Consider the following 18,363-nt stretch of genomic DNA (forward strand, 5'->3'; position numbering starts at 1 on the left):
TATCTCCATTACCACAGATCCCCAATCAGAAACTTGTGTATTTCTCAGGGGCCACAAGCGTGACAGTGGCATCCCCTTATCCCCCCCGTCTAGCAGAAAGAATCAGGCCACAGCAAGAATTTGCTGGAAGGGGCACACCATACCAGAACTAGATTTCTCTTGTTAACCTTTGCCATTTATTTTTGAATACTTTAACAATTGTTCACCAACTTTTTGCAGACAAACCTAAAATGCTGTCTCTAGAACACAGCATTTGTATCTAGAACACTGCTGGATAGAAGTTAAAGAGCTAGAATTGGATTTTGTATAAAATGTTACTCAAAAAATAAAAAGTTGGGATAAAATGGGAGATGGCCTTTACATGACTCACACGTATAGAAACGGATCCGCACACACGAGTTTATGCAGTCGGAGGAGTGGACCCCTTTTATTTTGCTACCAAACACAAACGTTTTTTTTTGGGGGGGGGAACACCCTGATGAAAATGATGCGTTTGGTGGCAAAATAAAAGGGGTCCGCTCCCCGACTGCATAAACTCAAGTGTTTGCGGATCAGTTTCTATACGTGTACGTTGCCAGGGGACCAGGCAGGGTCAATGGAAGAACACACCACCATTGCAGGACTGGTGAACTACAGGTGTGCGGTAGGAAAATTACATTGTAAGCAAGCTTTACATGACTCTGCTTTTCAGATAACAGATCCAGAACCTGGATTATCTGATGTATAGCCTAAACTGGAGACTAGGATTAACATACATTCAGAAACTCCCATAGTGAAGTGTCATTATGTCACTATACCCCCTACACCTTGATAAAAATAAATGCATCTTTGCAAGTAATCTGCTTATGACTCGCACAGAGCAAACATGCTGCCACATGAAAATGTGTGATAAATGGGTAAAGGTAATACCAACAGCCAATACTTATTTTCATTAGTAATGATAGGTGGCCCACACCAATACATGGCATTCTTAACCACCACACATTACTAACAGACAGCTGCATCATTGTGATGGCACTAATGTATACATTTCTACATCTTCCATCAAGAAGACCACACAAACAGAAGAGGTAAACCATCATTTTATTTTATAATCAATATAAAGATTCCTGGAGAAGACATACCCGTGATGTGGGCACTTTGATAACGCACGCAAAGTTCATATTAGAATTTCAGTAAAAATTTTGGCAGCATAATACTGGCTCGAGTGTTTCTTTAGCAAACGACTCAACCAGCCCACATTCATTGGATGGCAGCGGCTGGGACCCATCGCCAGCAAGTTATTAGCCATAAAATTTTATTTATATCTGTGAAAAATTGTTATGCGGTTCTTCGATACATAACAGCCCCACTAACTAATGGATTAAATATATAATGCATAACAGAGGAACAGAACTAAGAAAACCAGCAGACTGAGTAGTGCAGCAGCTCACCTGCAGGAGAGAACAGGCAAAAGTCCAAAGAATGTACCCAACTCTCGGAAAGGTCAGGCTATAGTATACCTGATCTTTCTGCAAGAAGGAATATTATTCTTGCACTGGAATGAGACTCCAAGATCAAGGAAAGGACCATGAAGACACTTATCAGTGCACCTTTATACGAAAAAAAAGTAGCAGTACCAGGCACCCAGCAGAGCAATACAGAGGGCAGACATTACACACAAGCAGTTTACCCCCTCAACATGGAAGGATATAGACCACACACAGTAAAATTGGTTTATGCATTATTTATTGCAAATTAAAAACATAGCATAGCAGCATAGTCACCACAGGAGCACTTCTCTTGTTTGGTTGGTTACCTGGAGGGAGGTGGAAAAAAATGTTATACAGAGCAAACCCTAGTAAAAATTAACATTTATGATCAAGTTGTCTTCTTCAGATTGAGTAATATCATCTTAGTTTCAGTAGCAGAACTGGACAAAGTTATCATCAGCAGAAGGCAGTGTCCACATATTAGATACATGGCAATTAAACCCAATTCAACAATTCATCATTTACAGGAAGCTCAGCAGAGATAATTAAAATCCTCACCTGATTAAAAGTATGGTGCAAATTCGCAGACAATGGTTAATTCAATGGTCCGTCATGTTTTTAACTGGTTCAGTAAAAAAAAAAAAAAAAAAGCAGAAATGTAATTATAAACCATTAAACTGATTGTCAAGACTGATAGAGTTTAACTTAAACTCTATCTTGAAATCTAAACTTGAAATCACTTAAAAAATCTAAAAGCTACACTGCCATTTGCAATGTGTTTTGATATGATGTTCCAAGCAAGACTCACAAAGGCACATCAATTCTTCCTTTGATGTTGAACATGTATGCAAGGGTCAATATTTTGATATATAGGGGGGGTAAGGAACATATTGGTAACAAACATTTAACATCTAACTGCCCCTCCCAAACAAGTAGCACAGGCATCTATCCTGTATTTGACCAAAATCAATAAAGTAGCAATTGGCAAATTAAGTCTTCTTCAGTACCAAAGGTTTCATCGCTTGCCATTCAGTAGCAGAACTGGACAGAGGTTTCATCATAAGAAGACTACAAAAATTAGCAAAAAACAAATGAATACACGAAAGACATATTCAAACACTGTTTGACCCTGCCACCTGCAAGAGGATTTTCTACCTGTGTGTCTTCATCTCTTTGGTTCAGATTAAATTCTGTAGCACAACTAGGCTAGGAAAACGTAGTGGATTCCATGTCTTTCAAGGACAGATGTATATCTAAAACAGCCCCTGGCTCCTCTTATAAGTTTATTGTAAGTCTCGTTATGCAAGAATGACGCAACTGCACACTGCAGGTGAATCTAATGATACAGCAGTCACCTATGTCAGGGGTCCCTTAGCAGACAGATTGCACATTTAGGGGCAAATTTAAGATTGGAGAGAAAAAAAAAAAAAAGCAACTGAGGTTGTTGATTAGATTTTTGCTTGTGTGTTCCCACTTGTAGGTGACAAAATCAAATTGCTTGGAATGAGCAATATGACCAGCAATGTAGCAATGTTAATCATGGGTGAATCAAAGACTTCACAAAGGATGCTAGGGGTAAAAAAATATTCACTATGGGGGAAGGGGTTGCTAAGGGAGAAACATGTAACATATTGGTACCCTCCAATGAATAAGTTTCCTTTAAAGGGGAACTATTGTGAAAATGAAAATAACATATGCTTCATCAAAAATTCAATAATGTATAACTTTCGAAACACAATCAATTAAATTCTGTACCATTTCTGAAATCAAGTTTAGCTTTACTATATCAGCATTTGCTTCACTTCATTCTGTCTTCTTGCAGCAATTGGGTGTCAGATATTCGTTGACGTTAGATCCAATATATCTCATGGGGGAGGGAGGCTCCCTTTCCTACCAAATGTATTGGAGCTCATTCAAATAACCAATTCCAGTATAAACAAAATCTAAAAATAACTGCCTTTTGCACAAGTTCTACATGTAGAGAGGATGTCTCGTGATTTTAGGCAAAATGTGCCCCCTATAAGATATATTGGATCTAACTGTCAATGATTATCTGACATTAACTCCTGCATCAAGAATATTGCAGTGAAAAAGTCCAGGAATCCCCCTTCCATACCCACACATTGGCATTTATTTGACAGTAGTGTACTCAGCGTTTGCAATGGGCAATTTTGTGCTGTACAATCAACCCGAGTTGTGAGTAGGGTGTTCCTGCTCATCAAACCAATGACAATGCGCAGACATGTAGGGGTAACTGTTGGTGAATATGCGAGATTCATGATAGCATCATCAATCCCACGCTACAATTAGACCTTGGGATCTACAAGATAAATAGGAATATTTAAGAATAGCATCTTTGGCCAGGCACCATCATCCACATGCAAATAACCGGAGTGCTCAGTTCTCCAAGGTTGTTTTCAACACAGCAAGTTAAGAATTTTCATTTGTAAATACAGCCAGGGCCAAACTTAAAGATGGTTTGCCAATTTGTTTGTAAGCCCTCAGTCATTAGCCCTTTATTTCTCCTTTAAACACAGCATACTCACCTCACAGAAGAAGAGACCAATAAGTAGGTGTTCTCCACTTGTTTAGTTACTTTTCTGGAGGGATACAAATACAAAAAAAAGGTGTTATACCGAAGGACGAAAATCTTTTTAACTTATGATCAGGCTGTCTTTTTCAGATTGAGAAATATCATCGCATAGTTTCAGTAGCAGAACTGGACAAGGTTATCATCAACAGAAGACTTATCTCCACTATTTAGATTTAAAGGCACTTCAAATTAAACAAATAGTCATTTATGCATTACACTTATTGATACTCACACAATTGGACAAAAGACTAGGGAGCAGGTGTTCACCGATTTGGTTGTTCTGACAGGAAGAAGAGGGGAAACATGAGCATTATGGAGTTGCATAAAAAATGGCTAAATAAACTAAAGCTACAGGTCCAAAACCTTACACCATTATTTATGATCAAGCTGTCTTCTTCAGATTAAGAAATATCATCGCATAGTTTCAGTAGCAGAACTGGACAAAGTTATCATCAGCAGAAGACACTACAAGCTATATACAATTGCAATTAAACCTACTACAATATATCATACTAAAATGATATTACCACAATAGGTGGCTCTGTAGAAAGAAAAAACAATAAGCATTTGACTCAAGTGTTCCATGTAGGGTTTTTACATATATTCATGGTTTTAGTTTTTTTTTTAATTCATCTTTATTCTGCCCCCCCCCCCCCGGCTAGATGTATAGCTCCCATAGTGCTTTTTAACTGGTTATTTGTTAGAAGAAACTAGCAGAGAGACTTTTGTGCACTTTTAAATGGTGCATACTGTAGAGATAGTAGTCACTTAAGTGAGATTCAGTATTTTGAGGCAAATTCCTATTTTTATTGAACACCAAGTAAATTAAATATGGAATGAATAAGCCACTCAAATACCATGCTGGAATCTAAATTAAGAAGATTTTATGCTCTACAGTGCAGAGACTTCCTGTTAGGGGTCAAATGTTTGAAACAACAAAATGGATGGAAGAGCGATCTCATTGATTGCTGCTCAACAGCTTATTATTAAAGACAGCCCAAAGTCCTCATCAACAATAATCTGAACACACCTCTATGTGCCCACCTTTGCTTGTCCAAGTTGCTCCCATCATGCTGGTTGTGTGAATTCAAGAAGCTGTCCATCAAAACAATATGCATACAAGGGAAGGGGGCTGGCTGGGCTGTGTTGTAAGTTGTTTCATGATGACTTGCTCTTGCCCACACTAGAAACAAATCTACAAAGTGTACAAAAACATTTAAAAATAGTACTTTTTGGCAGACACCAACCATTCGTTAAAAACAGAGTGCTCAGTTCTCCAAGGTTGTTTTCGACACAGTAAGTTAAGCTTTAGCAGCATTTTACATCATTAACACTCTGGATGAGAAGAGAATACAAAAACTAAGCTAAAGATAATGAACTGACACTATAGGTATTTTGTATTGACCATTAGTTTTTCTATGCACCCATAAATTGGAAACTATCAGGCTAACAGGAGATAGCCCTCTGTTAGGACATCCTTGAACATTTCTTAAATATCCAACATACCGTATATACTCGAGTATAAGCCGACCCGAGTATAAGCCGAGGTACCTAATTTTACCTACGAAAACTTTGACTCTAGTATAAGCCTAGACACAACTACAGCCCTGTCTCCCAGCAGCGCACATTCTGCCAAAGCGACCCCCACAGCGATCAACCGGACTTCTTTGCAAAGTTGATGGTGACAGAGAATTGCCAAACGGATTACTGTGCGCATTGTCCCACTGTCCCACTACCATGTGCAGAGGGTGCTGTTTGATATTGCCATCACTGTTAATCTTTCGTATAACCAACAGAGGGCGCTGTGTGATATTGCAGTCACTGTTATTCTTTCATATAACCAACAGAGGGCGCTGTGTGATATTGCAGTCACTGTTATTCTTTCATACAACCAACAGATGGCGCTGTGTGATATTGCAGTCACTGTTAATCTTTCATATAACCAACAGAGGGCGCTGTGTGATATTGCAGTCACTGTTATTCTTTCATATAACCAACAGAGGGCGCTGTGTGATATTGCAGTCACTGTTATTCTTTCATACAACCAACAGATGGCGCTGTGTGATATTGCAGTCACTGTTAATCTTTCATATAACCAACAGAGGGCGCTGTGTGATATTGCAGTCACTGTTATTCTTTCATACAACCAACAGATGGCGCTGTGTGATATTGCAGTCAGCGTTATTCTTTCATACAACCAACAGAGGGCGCGGTGATATTGTAGTCACTTATTCTTTCATACAACCAACAGATGGCGCTGTGTGATATTGCAGTCACTGTTATTCTTTCATACAAACAGATGGCGCTGTGTGATATTGCAGTCACTGTTATTCTTTCATACAACCAACAGATGGCGCTGTGTGATATTGCAGTCACTGTTAATCTTTCATATAACCAACAGAGGGCGCTGTGATATTGCAGTCACTGTTCTTTCATACAACCAACAGATGGCACTGTGTGATATTGCAGTCACTGTTAATCTTTCATATAACCAACAGAGGGCGCTGTGATATTGCAGTCACTGTTATTCTTTCATACAAACAGATGGCGCTGTGTGATATTGCAGTCACTGTTATTCTTTCATACAACCAACAGATGGCGCTGTGTGATATTGCAGTCACTGTTATTCTTTCATACAACCAACAGATGGCGCTGTGTGATATTGCAGTCACTGTTATTCTTTCATATAACCAACAGAGGGCGCACTGTTATTCTTTCATGTAACCAACAGAGGGCATTGTGGGATATTGCAGTCTCTCCCCAAGTGTACTGTTGGTATAGGAATGATTAAAAGTGACTGCAATCTCAGCTACTCTGGTACCGCTGACCCGAGTATAAGGAGGTAGACTTTTTCAGCACATTTTGGATGCTGAAAAACTCTGCTTATACACTGGTATATACAGTAAGCAAAGAAAACAATATCCCCGATTTGTTTTCAGCCTGCCTCTACTCAAGCAACCTTCACTTAAGTCTCAAAATCTAAGTGGACTAAATGGGAAGACAACACACACTCACCAGCAGCCTTGTGAACTCCACCATATCAAATAGTTATAAAACGTACTTAGCAGGAATTTGAACTTGGTGCATATTTACTTCACGCAGTTGTCCCGCTCTGAATCAAAAAAAAAAAAAAAAGTTGTAAGCAGACATTTTGGTCACGAAAATCCATGAAACATGCTTTCACCATGTGTTAGTTTAATTTGACTGAGCCACCACGTTTTACTGGATGCAAAATTCTGTGAAGGTGGCTCATTGTAAGGATTTGACAGAAATAGAAATCTATTTTTATTACTAAAAAATTACAAGAAATTTTGTGCACATATATATTTTAAGTTAGTCTTCCATCTCCAAATTATTCCTTGCATGCTGGGGGTGGGAACCATCCCTAGTGAATACAAGAATAAAATCAAAATTCCATTTACATGCCCTGTACACTATTGCCCATCTTTTGTTCACATGCCGTGCGCTGACTGATTACAAGTACAAGGTATTACAAAATGTACCCAACTCTCGGAAAGGTCAGGCTACTTTACAACCTGATCTTTCTGCAAGAAGGAATTGTTCTTGCACTGAAACAAGACTCCAAAGTCAAGGCAAGGACCAGAAGACATTTATCAGTGCACACTTGGTAGTGGCACATGGGATTAGTTTGCCATGCTTAACTGCAATTGCCAAAAAAAAAAAAAAAAAAAAAAAAAAAATGCATTAGCCTGCTTATACCAACAACATAACGATTCATAGGTTTCAGTATCGGAGGTAGCAAATGGCAACCTATGCAAAGGTATTTTGGGGGGGGGGGGGGATTTGTAACCCATGGGTAGGAAGATTTCCCACAGGACACAAATTCCCCAGTATGCCATAGCACCACATATTAGTAGCACCAGGATGATGTAGATGTAAACAATTGGTTATGTACTAAAAGCAGCCACCACCCTGCACTATTACTCCATCTAAGCAGACTGCAAGAGAACAAACAAGTAGTCTAGCAAATTAAAACACTGCATACTCACTCTGTAGCATAATGAGCGATGTGTTCACAGATTGTTACGTTATCTGAAGAAAGGAAGAGGGGGAAAAAATAAAAAGTAAAAAAACAATTCAAAGCATTGAGTTGAATACAAAAAAGACAAATAGTCAGACCCCCAAACTAGCTCTTATGATCAACTTTTCTTCAGATTAAGAAATATCAAATAGCTGCAGTAGCAGAACTGGACAGTTAACAGAAGACATCACAAATTACAAAAAGAAGTTAAACATAATGCAATATATCATTACATTTTCATAGGGGACTCACCTGGTTAAAAGGAAGAACCATGGTGTAAATCTGCAGTGCCTGGATACTAATTCAATGGTTCATGTCTTCATCTGAATACATCAGACATACTGCTAAAAATAGGAACATGGTGTCCAGAAATGGAAGCATAAACAATTAAGTGTTGTCAAAAGTATACTTATCTTAAAGGAGCGATGTGTGATCACAATAAAAGTCTCCTCTGCAATTCATCTTGAGTGTTCCAGGTACACCAGCTTCCTTATCCTTCCATATATATTCAAATGTCAAGTAAGCAACTACCAGAGATGGGTTTTCAAGTAAATAGGATTTTTTTGCCCCGCTAAATGGCGCATATGCATTTTTAGTCAGAATTAGTGTAAAGACAGCCTTAATGCAATTTGCTCCTTCATATTCTAGTTCATCTATAGATAAGAGAAGGGCCATAACGCTCTAAAAATCCCTTAGCCCACTGATGAACTTTTGGCTAAATCTGGAGGCAGAACAGAGAGAAGGGGTTAACCTCCCCCCACAATTGATATGCATACAGATTTGTGAAGATGGGGATGCAGCTGCCAGCCTAATGCTTAGGGAATCCCTTAACCAAAATTCCTCCTTGCATAAGAACACAGGACAGGTTTTGTTGTCTGGAGAAGTTTTTAGCAATACCATTTTCAAATGTAGTTGAAACCTTTTCTGACCTAGCAACAAGAAAAAATCTAAAGTTTGTAATTAAAAAAAAAAATTAAGTACAAGTGTGAGTATTATGTCATGGGCTATAACGGCAAAATAGTAGCAACTGCTTCCACATGTATCATTTAGAAAGATCACAAAAACAGGTAACTTTTTCAAGGTAAGGAAAAGCCAACAGGCATCCATGGAAAAAGTGTGCCGTCAGGATCACCACCTCACTCAAAGTTGTACTGTATCTATTCATGCTATTTTGCTGAAGTGAACATTTATACCTGCAACTTGCAAATTGCAATGTGGGGGAAAAAAAAAAGTGCACATAAAAGGCAAAAAGGTTTTATATAGTACCAGGCAAACTTCCTTACATTGCATGGCAGTATATGATCTCTTGAGAGTGGGACAAATGAAATAAGAAAATCTTGTGGCCAAAAAAATGCAAGGCAAATTAGCCAGAAGTCCTGTTCTAAAACATGCTTTATAGCACTGTCTAGTCCTCAGGCTACAGTAATTTCTCTGTAAAAATTAAGACCAGAACAAATGCAAATAGTTTTATCAATCCCCAATGTGGAGAACACAAGAACAAAAAATGCCTACACGAGTAAATTCACACATGTTTAGTCAGTACATAACGAGCCCTCTTTGTTTAAAGTCTGACATGTTGACAGTGTGTTACGGTATTGTACAGAAAATAAAGATACACAATGTAAAAAACTTGTTTTAATAACATTTATTTGATGATAAGGGTGTTAACATGTTTATTTGCCCTTTTTAGCCTTGATCTTTCTCAGGTAGAACTCCAACTCCTTCCCTTCCAGTACATAACCATCAGCTCTACCACATTGACCTGGTCTGGATGCTATGCATGCTGCAAAACAAACAAAACCAAGTGGTTATAGAAGCAAATATAGGCATACCAAGCATGTACAAGGTAAGCATTATATCCACTTAAAGACCACCGCTGTGTTTAAAAGGAGTTCAAAGAATAAGGCTTGCATTGATTAAGTTTCTTGACATTTAAGGCATGCATGACTAAGTGAGGAGTATCCCACCCTTGAATAATAGGATATGAAGCACACCATCCTCAGGCTTTGCCTTTAAAACATTTTATTCCAGCGGAATTCACACAAGCTTTGGGGGGAAAACCCCTTCCTCAGGTGTGTATCCCACCAGTCACCTACTCACAAATGTCCACAAGTGGGCTGGGTAGGAGCAGGGGGGAGGGGTTTACAATCTCTGATAAATATATATTCCTAGGTGTGAGCCCCTATATGGAGAGGCACACTGCAATACAGAACTGGAAATTTTATTGTACATTGATACATCTATTTCTGATTAACCTAAGCTGCTTGGAAATAAATAATAAGACAAAGATACTGAAGTTCTTGCCTGGGTCTGTCAACATTATATTGGAAGGTATACAATTGTCTGCCAGTTTTACCAGGATAACTTATGATATGCGCACATTAACCCCTCTACTCTTGTAAAAGGAGCTTGCATGCTAACTGGAGTGTGCTTTTTGTAAATCATCACTACAAAAATAAAATGTAGCTTTGAGCTTCTGCACTAAAAATGTTACACAATTGCATTTGATATTCAGTAGTAAGAAACCAGTGAAGATTTTGTTTTTTCTTTGGTGCCAAACAAGGTGCACATGTTAGATCTTGGATAATATATCCTTGAAAAATTAATCTGCATAGACCTTAAGAGGCCAGCTTGCAGCATTGAGGAGGACTGTGAATAGCAAAACCTAACCAGTTTAAAGGAAAACTAAAACCTTAAAATGAATACTGTGCGCTCAGGTCTGAATACAAAATTTGAGTTTTCACACAATTCTTTGTAAGGCAACTTCGGAAAACGAAGCACCACTGGAGATTTTTCATTATAGCCGACGGGAAGGTAGAGAAAAGCAGGTCGGGGAGATTGTCGCCCCGAAGAAAAGGCGATTAGTTGCCGGGGCGACTAATCTCCCCAAATCTGCCAGTGTGTCCTTACCCTAAACGAGTTATCAGGAAAATAAAGAAAAGACAAGGAAAATGTGTACTCAAGCACTTTAGAATACCCTCAGATTTGGTTAATTCGGATCAACGAGGGAGGAAGTGGTGCAGAAGGGTCAGGGGATAAATGCCAATGGTGCATGTGCAGTACACATAGAACATAAATGTCACAATATAAAGTGGATTAGTAATACAGATAATTGCTACATGGCAGCATCAGAATTTAACAATCAGCCCTGTAGCATCAGCTTATATTACAGTAAACAAATTAATTTTCTGCTTGATATTTTGCGACGACCCCTAAGCTTGGCTTCTCAACAGCTGCTCAGAACCAACTGAGTGTCGCAGACACTTTTCCAAGATGGTGACCCCCTGTGACAAGTTTGAACTCCAGGACCATTGCTGCTATTGAGGAGCTGAAACTTTAGGCTGGTGCAATCAGTTCAGAATATAAAATATGGTGTTTAGCCACATTTATCTTTAGGGTGTAGTTCTCCTTTAAGGGGTTGTTCACCGTTAAACTTCGTATGACAGAGCATGATATTTGAGACAATTTGCAATTGCGGTATATATTTGCGAAATGGGGTCATTTTAACCTTTTAAAAGCTCTGGTGTGCAGTGCTTTATAGTATCTAGACTTTAAAAAGCATATTACTGAAATAGAAAAGGTCCAAAACAGCAGCTATGGCAATAAAGTTTACAGCTGACTAAGTTGGTTGGGAATGTTTACACTGGAAAAAAAAGGTGTTCAAGGTGGATAGGATAGCTATATATAAATATATTAGAGGGCTATACATTAACTGTTGAGATTTTATTTATCAGTGGACCCTTCCAGCAAACAGCAGATGCTGAGATTAGAAGAAATGAGGTTCCATATGCAATATAGATTTTATTCCAGGAGATGTAAAGTTGTGGTATTATAATCCTGAAGTGGCTATGCTGCAGGTATCTTCAAGGAAGGGTTTAATTTTTTTTTTTAGTAAGGAAGAAAATGCAGGGTTACCGAAATTGGCTCTTGGCACAATGATTGTTGAGGAACTGCTATTTTGGAGTCAGATTTTTTTTGCATTCTTGATTAACTAGTCGTTAGGATAGGTTCAAATAGGTTGAACAAAGACTTATTTCACCTAAATTACTGTACAGGTATGGGATCAGTTATCCGGAAAATATTAATCCAGAAAACTAATTACGGAAAGGCCACCTTTATAAAATAATCCAAATTTTTAAAATTTCCTTTTTCTCTAATAAAATACATCGATCCTGATCAAATAGATATAATTATATCCTTAATGGAAGCAAAAGCAGACTATTGGGTTAATTTAACATTGACATGATTTTCTAGTCCACAGATGTCTGAACATTCAGAAACAAAGATCAGTTATCCAGAAATATCAGGTCCCAAGCATTCTGGAGAACAGATCCAATACTTGGGATTACCTTCTATTAACTCCACTGGAGCATGGACTGATGGCAATATACAGATGTCACCATTGGGAAAAAAAAAAAAAAACACTGCATTTCACCAAGGAGAAGGTTTTAGAAAGTTACTGATGGATTAAAAAGGAAGTTTGTCTGACCTTTACACAAATAACTATGCTCAAATATAAACACAAAAAGTAACTAAGGCAAATATGAACCTTATACAAATTCTGATATTATGCCAAGCATGCCAACACAACTGTTGGAACTTACAGGACAAGCAGGGGGTAGTAGCAGTTTGTATTTGTTAACCGCACATCACAGTTCAGCCAATCCTCAGATGAAAAAAATATACTTGTGCAAGATACTAATCGACCGAGTGCCACCCCACCATCTTCTCACTTGTCAGATATCCCTAGCAGCTGCCCTGAGACGTATACATGAACAGTAGATAAGTGGTTCTAGGTCACATTTTTGCTCTATTTCACTTATAATCACTGAAGACTTCCAAATAAATTTTCATTTGTCTTAAGGCTACTGCATACTAGATATTATAACTGTGGGCTCCTCTGAATCATTTAACTATCAAGATAATGATAGACGAATGCAGATCTTACTGCACTGATCCAACTTAATAGCAGAAAATGCACGATTCCACGCTTTTTGGATGCAAAGTGTTTTACGTGTGGCTATTTCCATTCTTCTAGATTAAATGTTGGATGCAGTCACCCATGGGACAAGTGATCAATAGGCAACAAAGCACTACATGCAACACTGCCCCTAACAGTGGAAGCGATATATGGCAATCCCAGCTATTTTCTACAATTACCAATAATGCAGAGCACAACAAGCAAATATTTATCACACAGAGTCACAGCCTCATTGCACCCCACCTAATGGTTTTAAAAATTAGTGGTGAGCACAAATTTCCCTTGTTTGTTATAAATATATATTATAGTTTTGTACAACAAATGAAAGCCCTAACATGGATTCAGAAGCTCTGCACACAAATTTAACAAATGGCTCAGGTGCATCATGTCCTGAGCCCCTCACATAGAGGTGAGCCACAAGGAACAAACTTTGGCACTTGTGCACTGCTTTAACCCAAATCACTGCTTCTACAGAGAAGCTATAACTCACGATTTAGACCTAAGGTGCCAAGCCCTGAAACCCATTAACTTAAGCAGAAAAAGGTCCCGCTTCTTTCAAAGAAATTCTGCACTCTGGAACTCTACTTCGATGCAGTAAATTTAATTGCTTATTTTATATTCCTTTAGTTTAGATGCATTTTGCACCTACTAGTGATACCTATCAATATGCACCAGAAGGTGCAAAACAATTCTAATGGATTAGGACATAAAAAATCCCTTACTAAATCTTGCATCCAAGTGGATTTCTGGATTGTGCGATTTCACTGAAACAAGCTTGAAGATTGAAACATTCTGTATGCGATTAGAAGAAATTACATTCAGTTGTACCTTACTCAAAATTTTAAAACTCACCAAGCAGTTTGCCTTGCTGGAACTGTTCTTCCAAAAGTGGGCTTATTTTTGCGGTCTTTTTCCTCTCCTCATATTTCTTCTGCGTTTTCTTGGATCGTTTCTTGTTCAGGATTTCTTCCTCTTCGGGGGTCTAAAATGTAAGATGTTAAGTATAGCAAACATCAAAAAATGTATAATTTGTAGCAAAATTTATACTCAATGTACCATACTATAGATACATAAAGAAATGCAATCACAGCTATCTGGAGGCTTTTACATAGGGAAGTTATCAGGTAGACTTCTTGTCTAATGAACTGGGCATAAAGTGGAAGCCTACCATAGTTAAACACTTATCAAAGAATTTACTAGCATGAGCTCAGTAAAATGAATGTTGCTCAAAAACCTAAACAGCAAATTGTAAGACAAAGCTGTGTTAAACACTCACAAGTTTGGCTCCTTTCTTGCGTCCTAGTGGCAAAGCATAGTGGGCCTCAAACCACTGTCTGAAAGGAGTGCTGTCAACCAGGAGAATGCAGTTCTTCACAAGGGTTTTGGTTCGAACCAGCTCATTGTTAGAAGCATTGTACACCACATCGATGATTCTAGTTTTACGTGTGCAACCTGAAGATATATATTTCACAGAGGTCATTACATGTATTATATGTACATGAAGTAAAAGTCAGATATAAGGATGAAAGGTTTTAGTAGGAGCATGTTGATTCTGCTTGCAACATTCAGAATTTTGTAGCTACCTGTAAATCTCTGCATAATAAAAGGGTGTAATACCCTCTCTAAAGTAGTTGAGGGGATTGGTTTAAATCCACACACAGGGATTTTTGCTCAGGCCCCCTTAACCCAGCTCCAAAGTACCTTAAAAACGCAGTGCAGTCAGAGTAACTATGTCTTTTCCTAACACAGAGAGATCCAAGATCAAAAGATCATCGAAAGCTCCCATAAAGCTAAAGTTGTCATTTGCACTGCTGACATATAAACATATGCCAAACACTTGTTGGGAAGCATGGGGGGGTAACATAAGGTCAAGTTGGCTGCCAAAGATAAGGGAAGATATGGTGATGCTAAACATTTAGCAACAGATATTTGACACCTGATGTACTCCATTCCACACAGCTATTCATGCTTACATTGCTCATCCTAGTCAAAACAGAAATTAATCTGTTCTTGTGACAAGTAAAATGTTTTGGCGAAAAACTACACCCAACGGGTGAAAAAAAATTGTTGCATCGAGCAACAAAAAACAATTTGACGCCCAAAGATGTCAATGCATTTTGGAGAAGCGAGTCACATTCGCCCATCACTAATCAGTTATAATTTAACTTAGTGACTCCCTGAGAGGGGACTTTATAAGCCTGTGCCTTGTACACAGATCCTGATGACAGCCAAGTTCACATAGAGGGGATATACAAATCTCCATACATGTCTCGGGTGCTGCATCTGGCTCTTATGCCTTCAGTTTAAATGCTGCTGCAAATTATAATGAAGCTAGTAAGATTTTTATATTTCCCCTCTTAAAGGGATTGTTCACCTTTAAGTTAACTTTTACCAGGTTTAAGAATGTCATTCTATGCAACTTTTCAACTGGTCTTCATTTTGTGCAGGTTATAAATTGATTAGCATTCTTCTTTTTCCAGTTTTCACGTGGGGGTCACCGACACCAGCAGGCAATAAACTGCTCTGAGGATGCAATGTTATTGTTACTTTTCAATTACCTTTTTTTCATCCACTACTCATCTTCCAGTCTATTATTCACACAATTACCTGGTTGAAAGGGTAAACTGGAGCCTAGCAACCAGATAACTGCTGAAATTCAAAACTGGAGAGCTACTGAACAAAAAATTAAAAGCCCTAAAATAAAAAAAAAAATCGTTACAAATTGACTCAGAATATCAGTCTACATCATTTAAAAGTTTAGCAGAAGGTGAACAAACCCTATAAGGATTCTACTTCACTAACTACCCACTGGACCATGCTTTTTGGGAAAAATGCACCTGCCATGGGATCTTCTGGTATGATTGTGCAGCATTAGTGCCATGTTTGCTAATGTGATGAAAATCATTTGCATAAACAAAATACAGGTACATTAAGTAATCGCTTCATTCTAATATGCCTATAAAGTCAAAAGTTCAGGCTAATCAAATTGGTAAATGCATACTTTATATCACTAGCACTTTAAGGAAAGCCTTAAAATCTATTGCTTAACACTAAAGATTTGAACTTACACTCTGAGCCCCATGAAAAATTGCCAGCATCCAACCTCAGAGCACGATACTTTTTGTTACCACCACGGACTCTCACAGTGTGGATACGGCGAGGACCGATCTAAAATATTTTGACAGCAGAAAGTGTTAAGAGAATGTTGACCCACAGCAGCTTTTTTTGTATAGATCTAAAAGCAATTCATCAGTGTAACTATGACAGGCCTATCACTGGCAGGCAGCAAAAAATGGGCCAAGACGGCCCTAACTGCAAGCCTAAGGACAGTGTTTCATCACAGATTGCCGTAAACATGAGGAGCTTTATAAATACCCATGCAAAGAGTCGCTTAGTTTTATTATAAGCAAAAGCCATGAATATCTTGTAAATGATATCCTTCTAAATGGTGACGTGATTTCATCAGTTGTAAATGGTGAGTAGTGATGTCATTTGTCACATGACTCACTAAAACTTATTTTAATAAAGTACCCCTTGTTGGAAAATATAAGGTTATTAAGAGTAACCTCAGAGTTCCATGACCTGTACAAAATTATTCCACTCCACACATGGAACTACTCGGTGACTTAAAATATCCTTATATTTTACAATTGGGCTACTTTATGCACTATATACGCTATTATACTAGAATTGCTGCATTGCAGACAATAATATGGCTGATGTTATTCTGTTGGCAAGGCACAGGTTGCCAGCACTTCATGTATAGCTAAACACACTATACATCACCAGTAATGTGCCCTACAACAAGATGAAACCAAGTTAGTGCCATTCTTGTAAAAAAAAAAGTGCTTTTTGTGTATTTTAAATCTAACCTTGGTGTTAGCGGCAGGACGGCCAAGTTCATACTTTCTCTTTTTGTGGTATGGCTTCCTTTTGCCTCCAGTCTTGCGGCGCTTGTGCCAGTTGTCCCTTGAGATACCTGTTTAAGGATTCGAATGAAATCTTGCATTAAAAAGGAAAATAATTAAAAAAAAAAACAAAAAAAAAAACAGTCTAGTGTCAATCCCAGGAGAAGCCGCCATCACTATGGGCTCAATTCTGCACCAGAACTATAAAGTAAAATAGCCAGTACTTGGCATGGTCTACAGATAGACCGTTTGACTAAACTAAAAGCTGAATATTTGTAAGAAACAGAAACAAAGGAACTGAAAAAATGCTAAAAACACAGCATGTGATTAAAGGATTTAATTGCAACGTAAAGGCCTTACAAACGTCTTGCGTGTCACATTAGCAGTTCGGACAGACGCTAGAAATATTTAAAAGTCTCCTTTCTATTTCACTGTGTAACTTGACTCAGCGCGGCCCACCATGACAAATATCCACAGCGCCAATCTCTCGCAAAGGTTTATTAAGACAAGGCTCGGCGATAACATTTTGATCCAATTTGCACGGCCCTGGGTTTCCGTAAATCCCAACTATAAAACCCCACGACGAACGACCAGCTGATGTTCGACAACCGGGGAGATGGATGCAGATTGTAACTAAAGCTTTCGCAGACAGCACAGCGGCCATGACTTACCCATTCTCAGGCGCTGGCTGGAAAGAGGAAACGCAATGGATTTCGGGACGGTTTGTTACTTCTACAATCTCGCGAGAGTGCATGCAGTATACGTCATAAAAGTGTTGCGCTTAGTTCGAGACTGTTTTGTTTTGGGTTGAAGTGATGTTGTCAGTGTTCCAACGTTGCTGCTGCGCGCCCTTACCTGATAACAAAATTAAACATGTGTGAAACGTTACTGTATTAGCCATACAACAATATTTTTGTCGTATCTAGAGTATTAAATAAATGTTCGCCCCAAATTTCACGCTAAACTTTACGCAGGACTGACTAGAAAAGTTACTTCACAATTTAGGCATCAATTTTGGGGATCGTTTATGCTTTAATTAGACGTACTTTTAAGCACCTTTTAACAAGGTTTCATTGGCTTTTCGTAGCACGCTACAAACACGGCTATTCAGTCCCCTTTAAATGAGTAAAGGGTAAGATAATTGTTGGACATTGGCTATTAGATTTACAGCTAATGTTCATGTAGGGACCCCTACTGGGTAATCTGCCCTGCAGCTTTAAGGCCCCCACCTTTTTTTCTTAGAGTGATCTGCCAGGAGAGAATGACACTCCCCTGCTACACTGCTATATAGTGTGTGTAGGGAGTGGCCACTTCCTCTTTGGCCTGTGGATGGTGATCCAGCTGGGTGTGCTCAGGAGAGCCTGGGC

General features: G+C 38.6%; 1 protein-coding gene and 8 non-coding genes across 9 annotated transcripts; all 9 read right to left on the reverse strand.

Moving 5' to 3' along the window:
- Positions 1-1,462: 1,462 nt before the first annotated feature.
- On the reverse strand, positions 1,463-1,592 carry LOC121393458. Its single transcript, XR_005961078.1, has one exon. It is a non-coding gene; the product is annotated as a small nucleolar RNA SNORA35 (small nucleolar RNA).
- A 277-nt stretch (positions 1,593-1,869) lies between these two features.
- Positions 1,870-1,938, reverse strand: LOC121393491. The gene has a single exon (XR_005961104.1). It is a non-coding gene; the product is annotated as a small nucleolar RNA SNORD38 (small nucleolar RNA).
- Positions 1,939-2,466: 528 nt separating this feature from the next.
- Positions 2,467-2,537, reverse strand: LOC121393490. Its single transcript, XR_005961103.1, has one exon. It is a non-coding gene; the product is annotated as a small nucleolar RNA SNORD38 (small nucleolar RNA).
- Positions 2,538-4,145: 1,608 nt separating this feature from the next.
- On the reverse strand, positions 4,146-4,218 carry LOC121393492. Its single transcript, XR_005961105.1, has one exon. It is a non-coding gene; the product is annotated as a small nucleolar RNA SNORD38 (small nucleolar RNA).
- A 238-nt stretch (positions 4,219-4,456) lies between these two features.
- LOC121393489 lies at positions 4,457-4,527 on the reverse strand. The gene has a single exon (XR_005961102.1). It is a non-coding gene; the product is annotated as a small nucleolar RNA SNORD38 (small nucleolar RNA).
- A 799-nt stretch (positions 4,528-5,326) lies between these two features.
- LOC121393486 lies at positions 5,327-5,400 on the reverse strand. Its single transcript, XR_005961099.1, has one exon. It is a non-coding gene; the product is annotated as a small nucleolar RNA SNORD55/SNORD39 (small nucleolar RNA).
- A 2,160-nt stretch (positions 5,401-7,560) lies between these two features.
- LOC121393459 lies at positions 7,561-7,688 on the reverse strand. Its single transcript, XR_005961079.1, has one exon. It is a non-coding gene; the product is annotated as a small nucleolar RNA SNORA35 (small nucleolar RNA).
- A 2,058-nt stretch (positions 7,689-9,746) lies between these two features.
- rps8.S (ribosomal protein S8 S homeolog) lies at positions 9,747-17,694 on the reverse strand. The gene is given in 6 exon segments (NM_001087374.2): positions 9,747-9,890; positions 13,941-14,070; positions 14,365-14,540; positions 16,157-16,256; positions 16,961-17,067; positions 17,668-17,694. Coding segments are annotated over 6 exon segments (627 nt in total). The 5' UTR covers positions 17,672-17,694; the 3' UTR covers positions 9,747-9,780.
- On the reverse strand, positions 16,332-16,434 carry LOC121393493. The gene has a single exon (XR_005961106.1). It is a non-coding gene; the product is annotated as a small nucleolar RNA SNORD46 (small nucleolar RNA).
- Positions 17,695-18,363: the final 669 nt, after the last annotated feature.

Source organism: Xenopus laevis, chromosome 4S (genome assembly GCF_017654675.1).
Source record: "Xenopus laevis strain J_2021 chromosome 4S, Xenopus_laevis_v10.1, whole genome shotgun sequence".
Classification (NCBI taxonomy): domain Eukaryota; kingdom Metazoa; phylum Chordata; class Amphibia; order Anura; family Pipidae; genus Xenopus; species Xenopus laevis.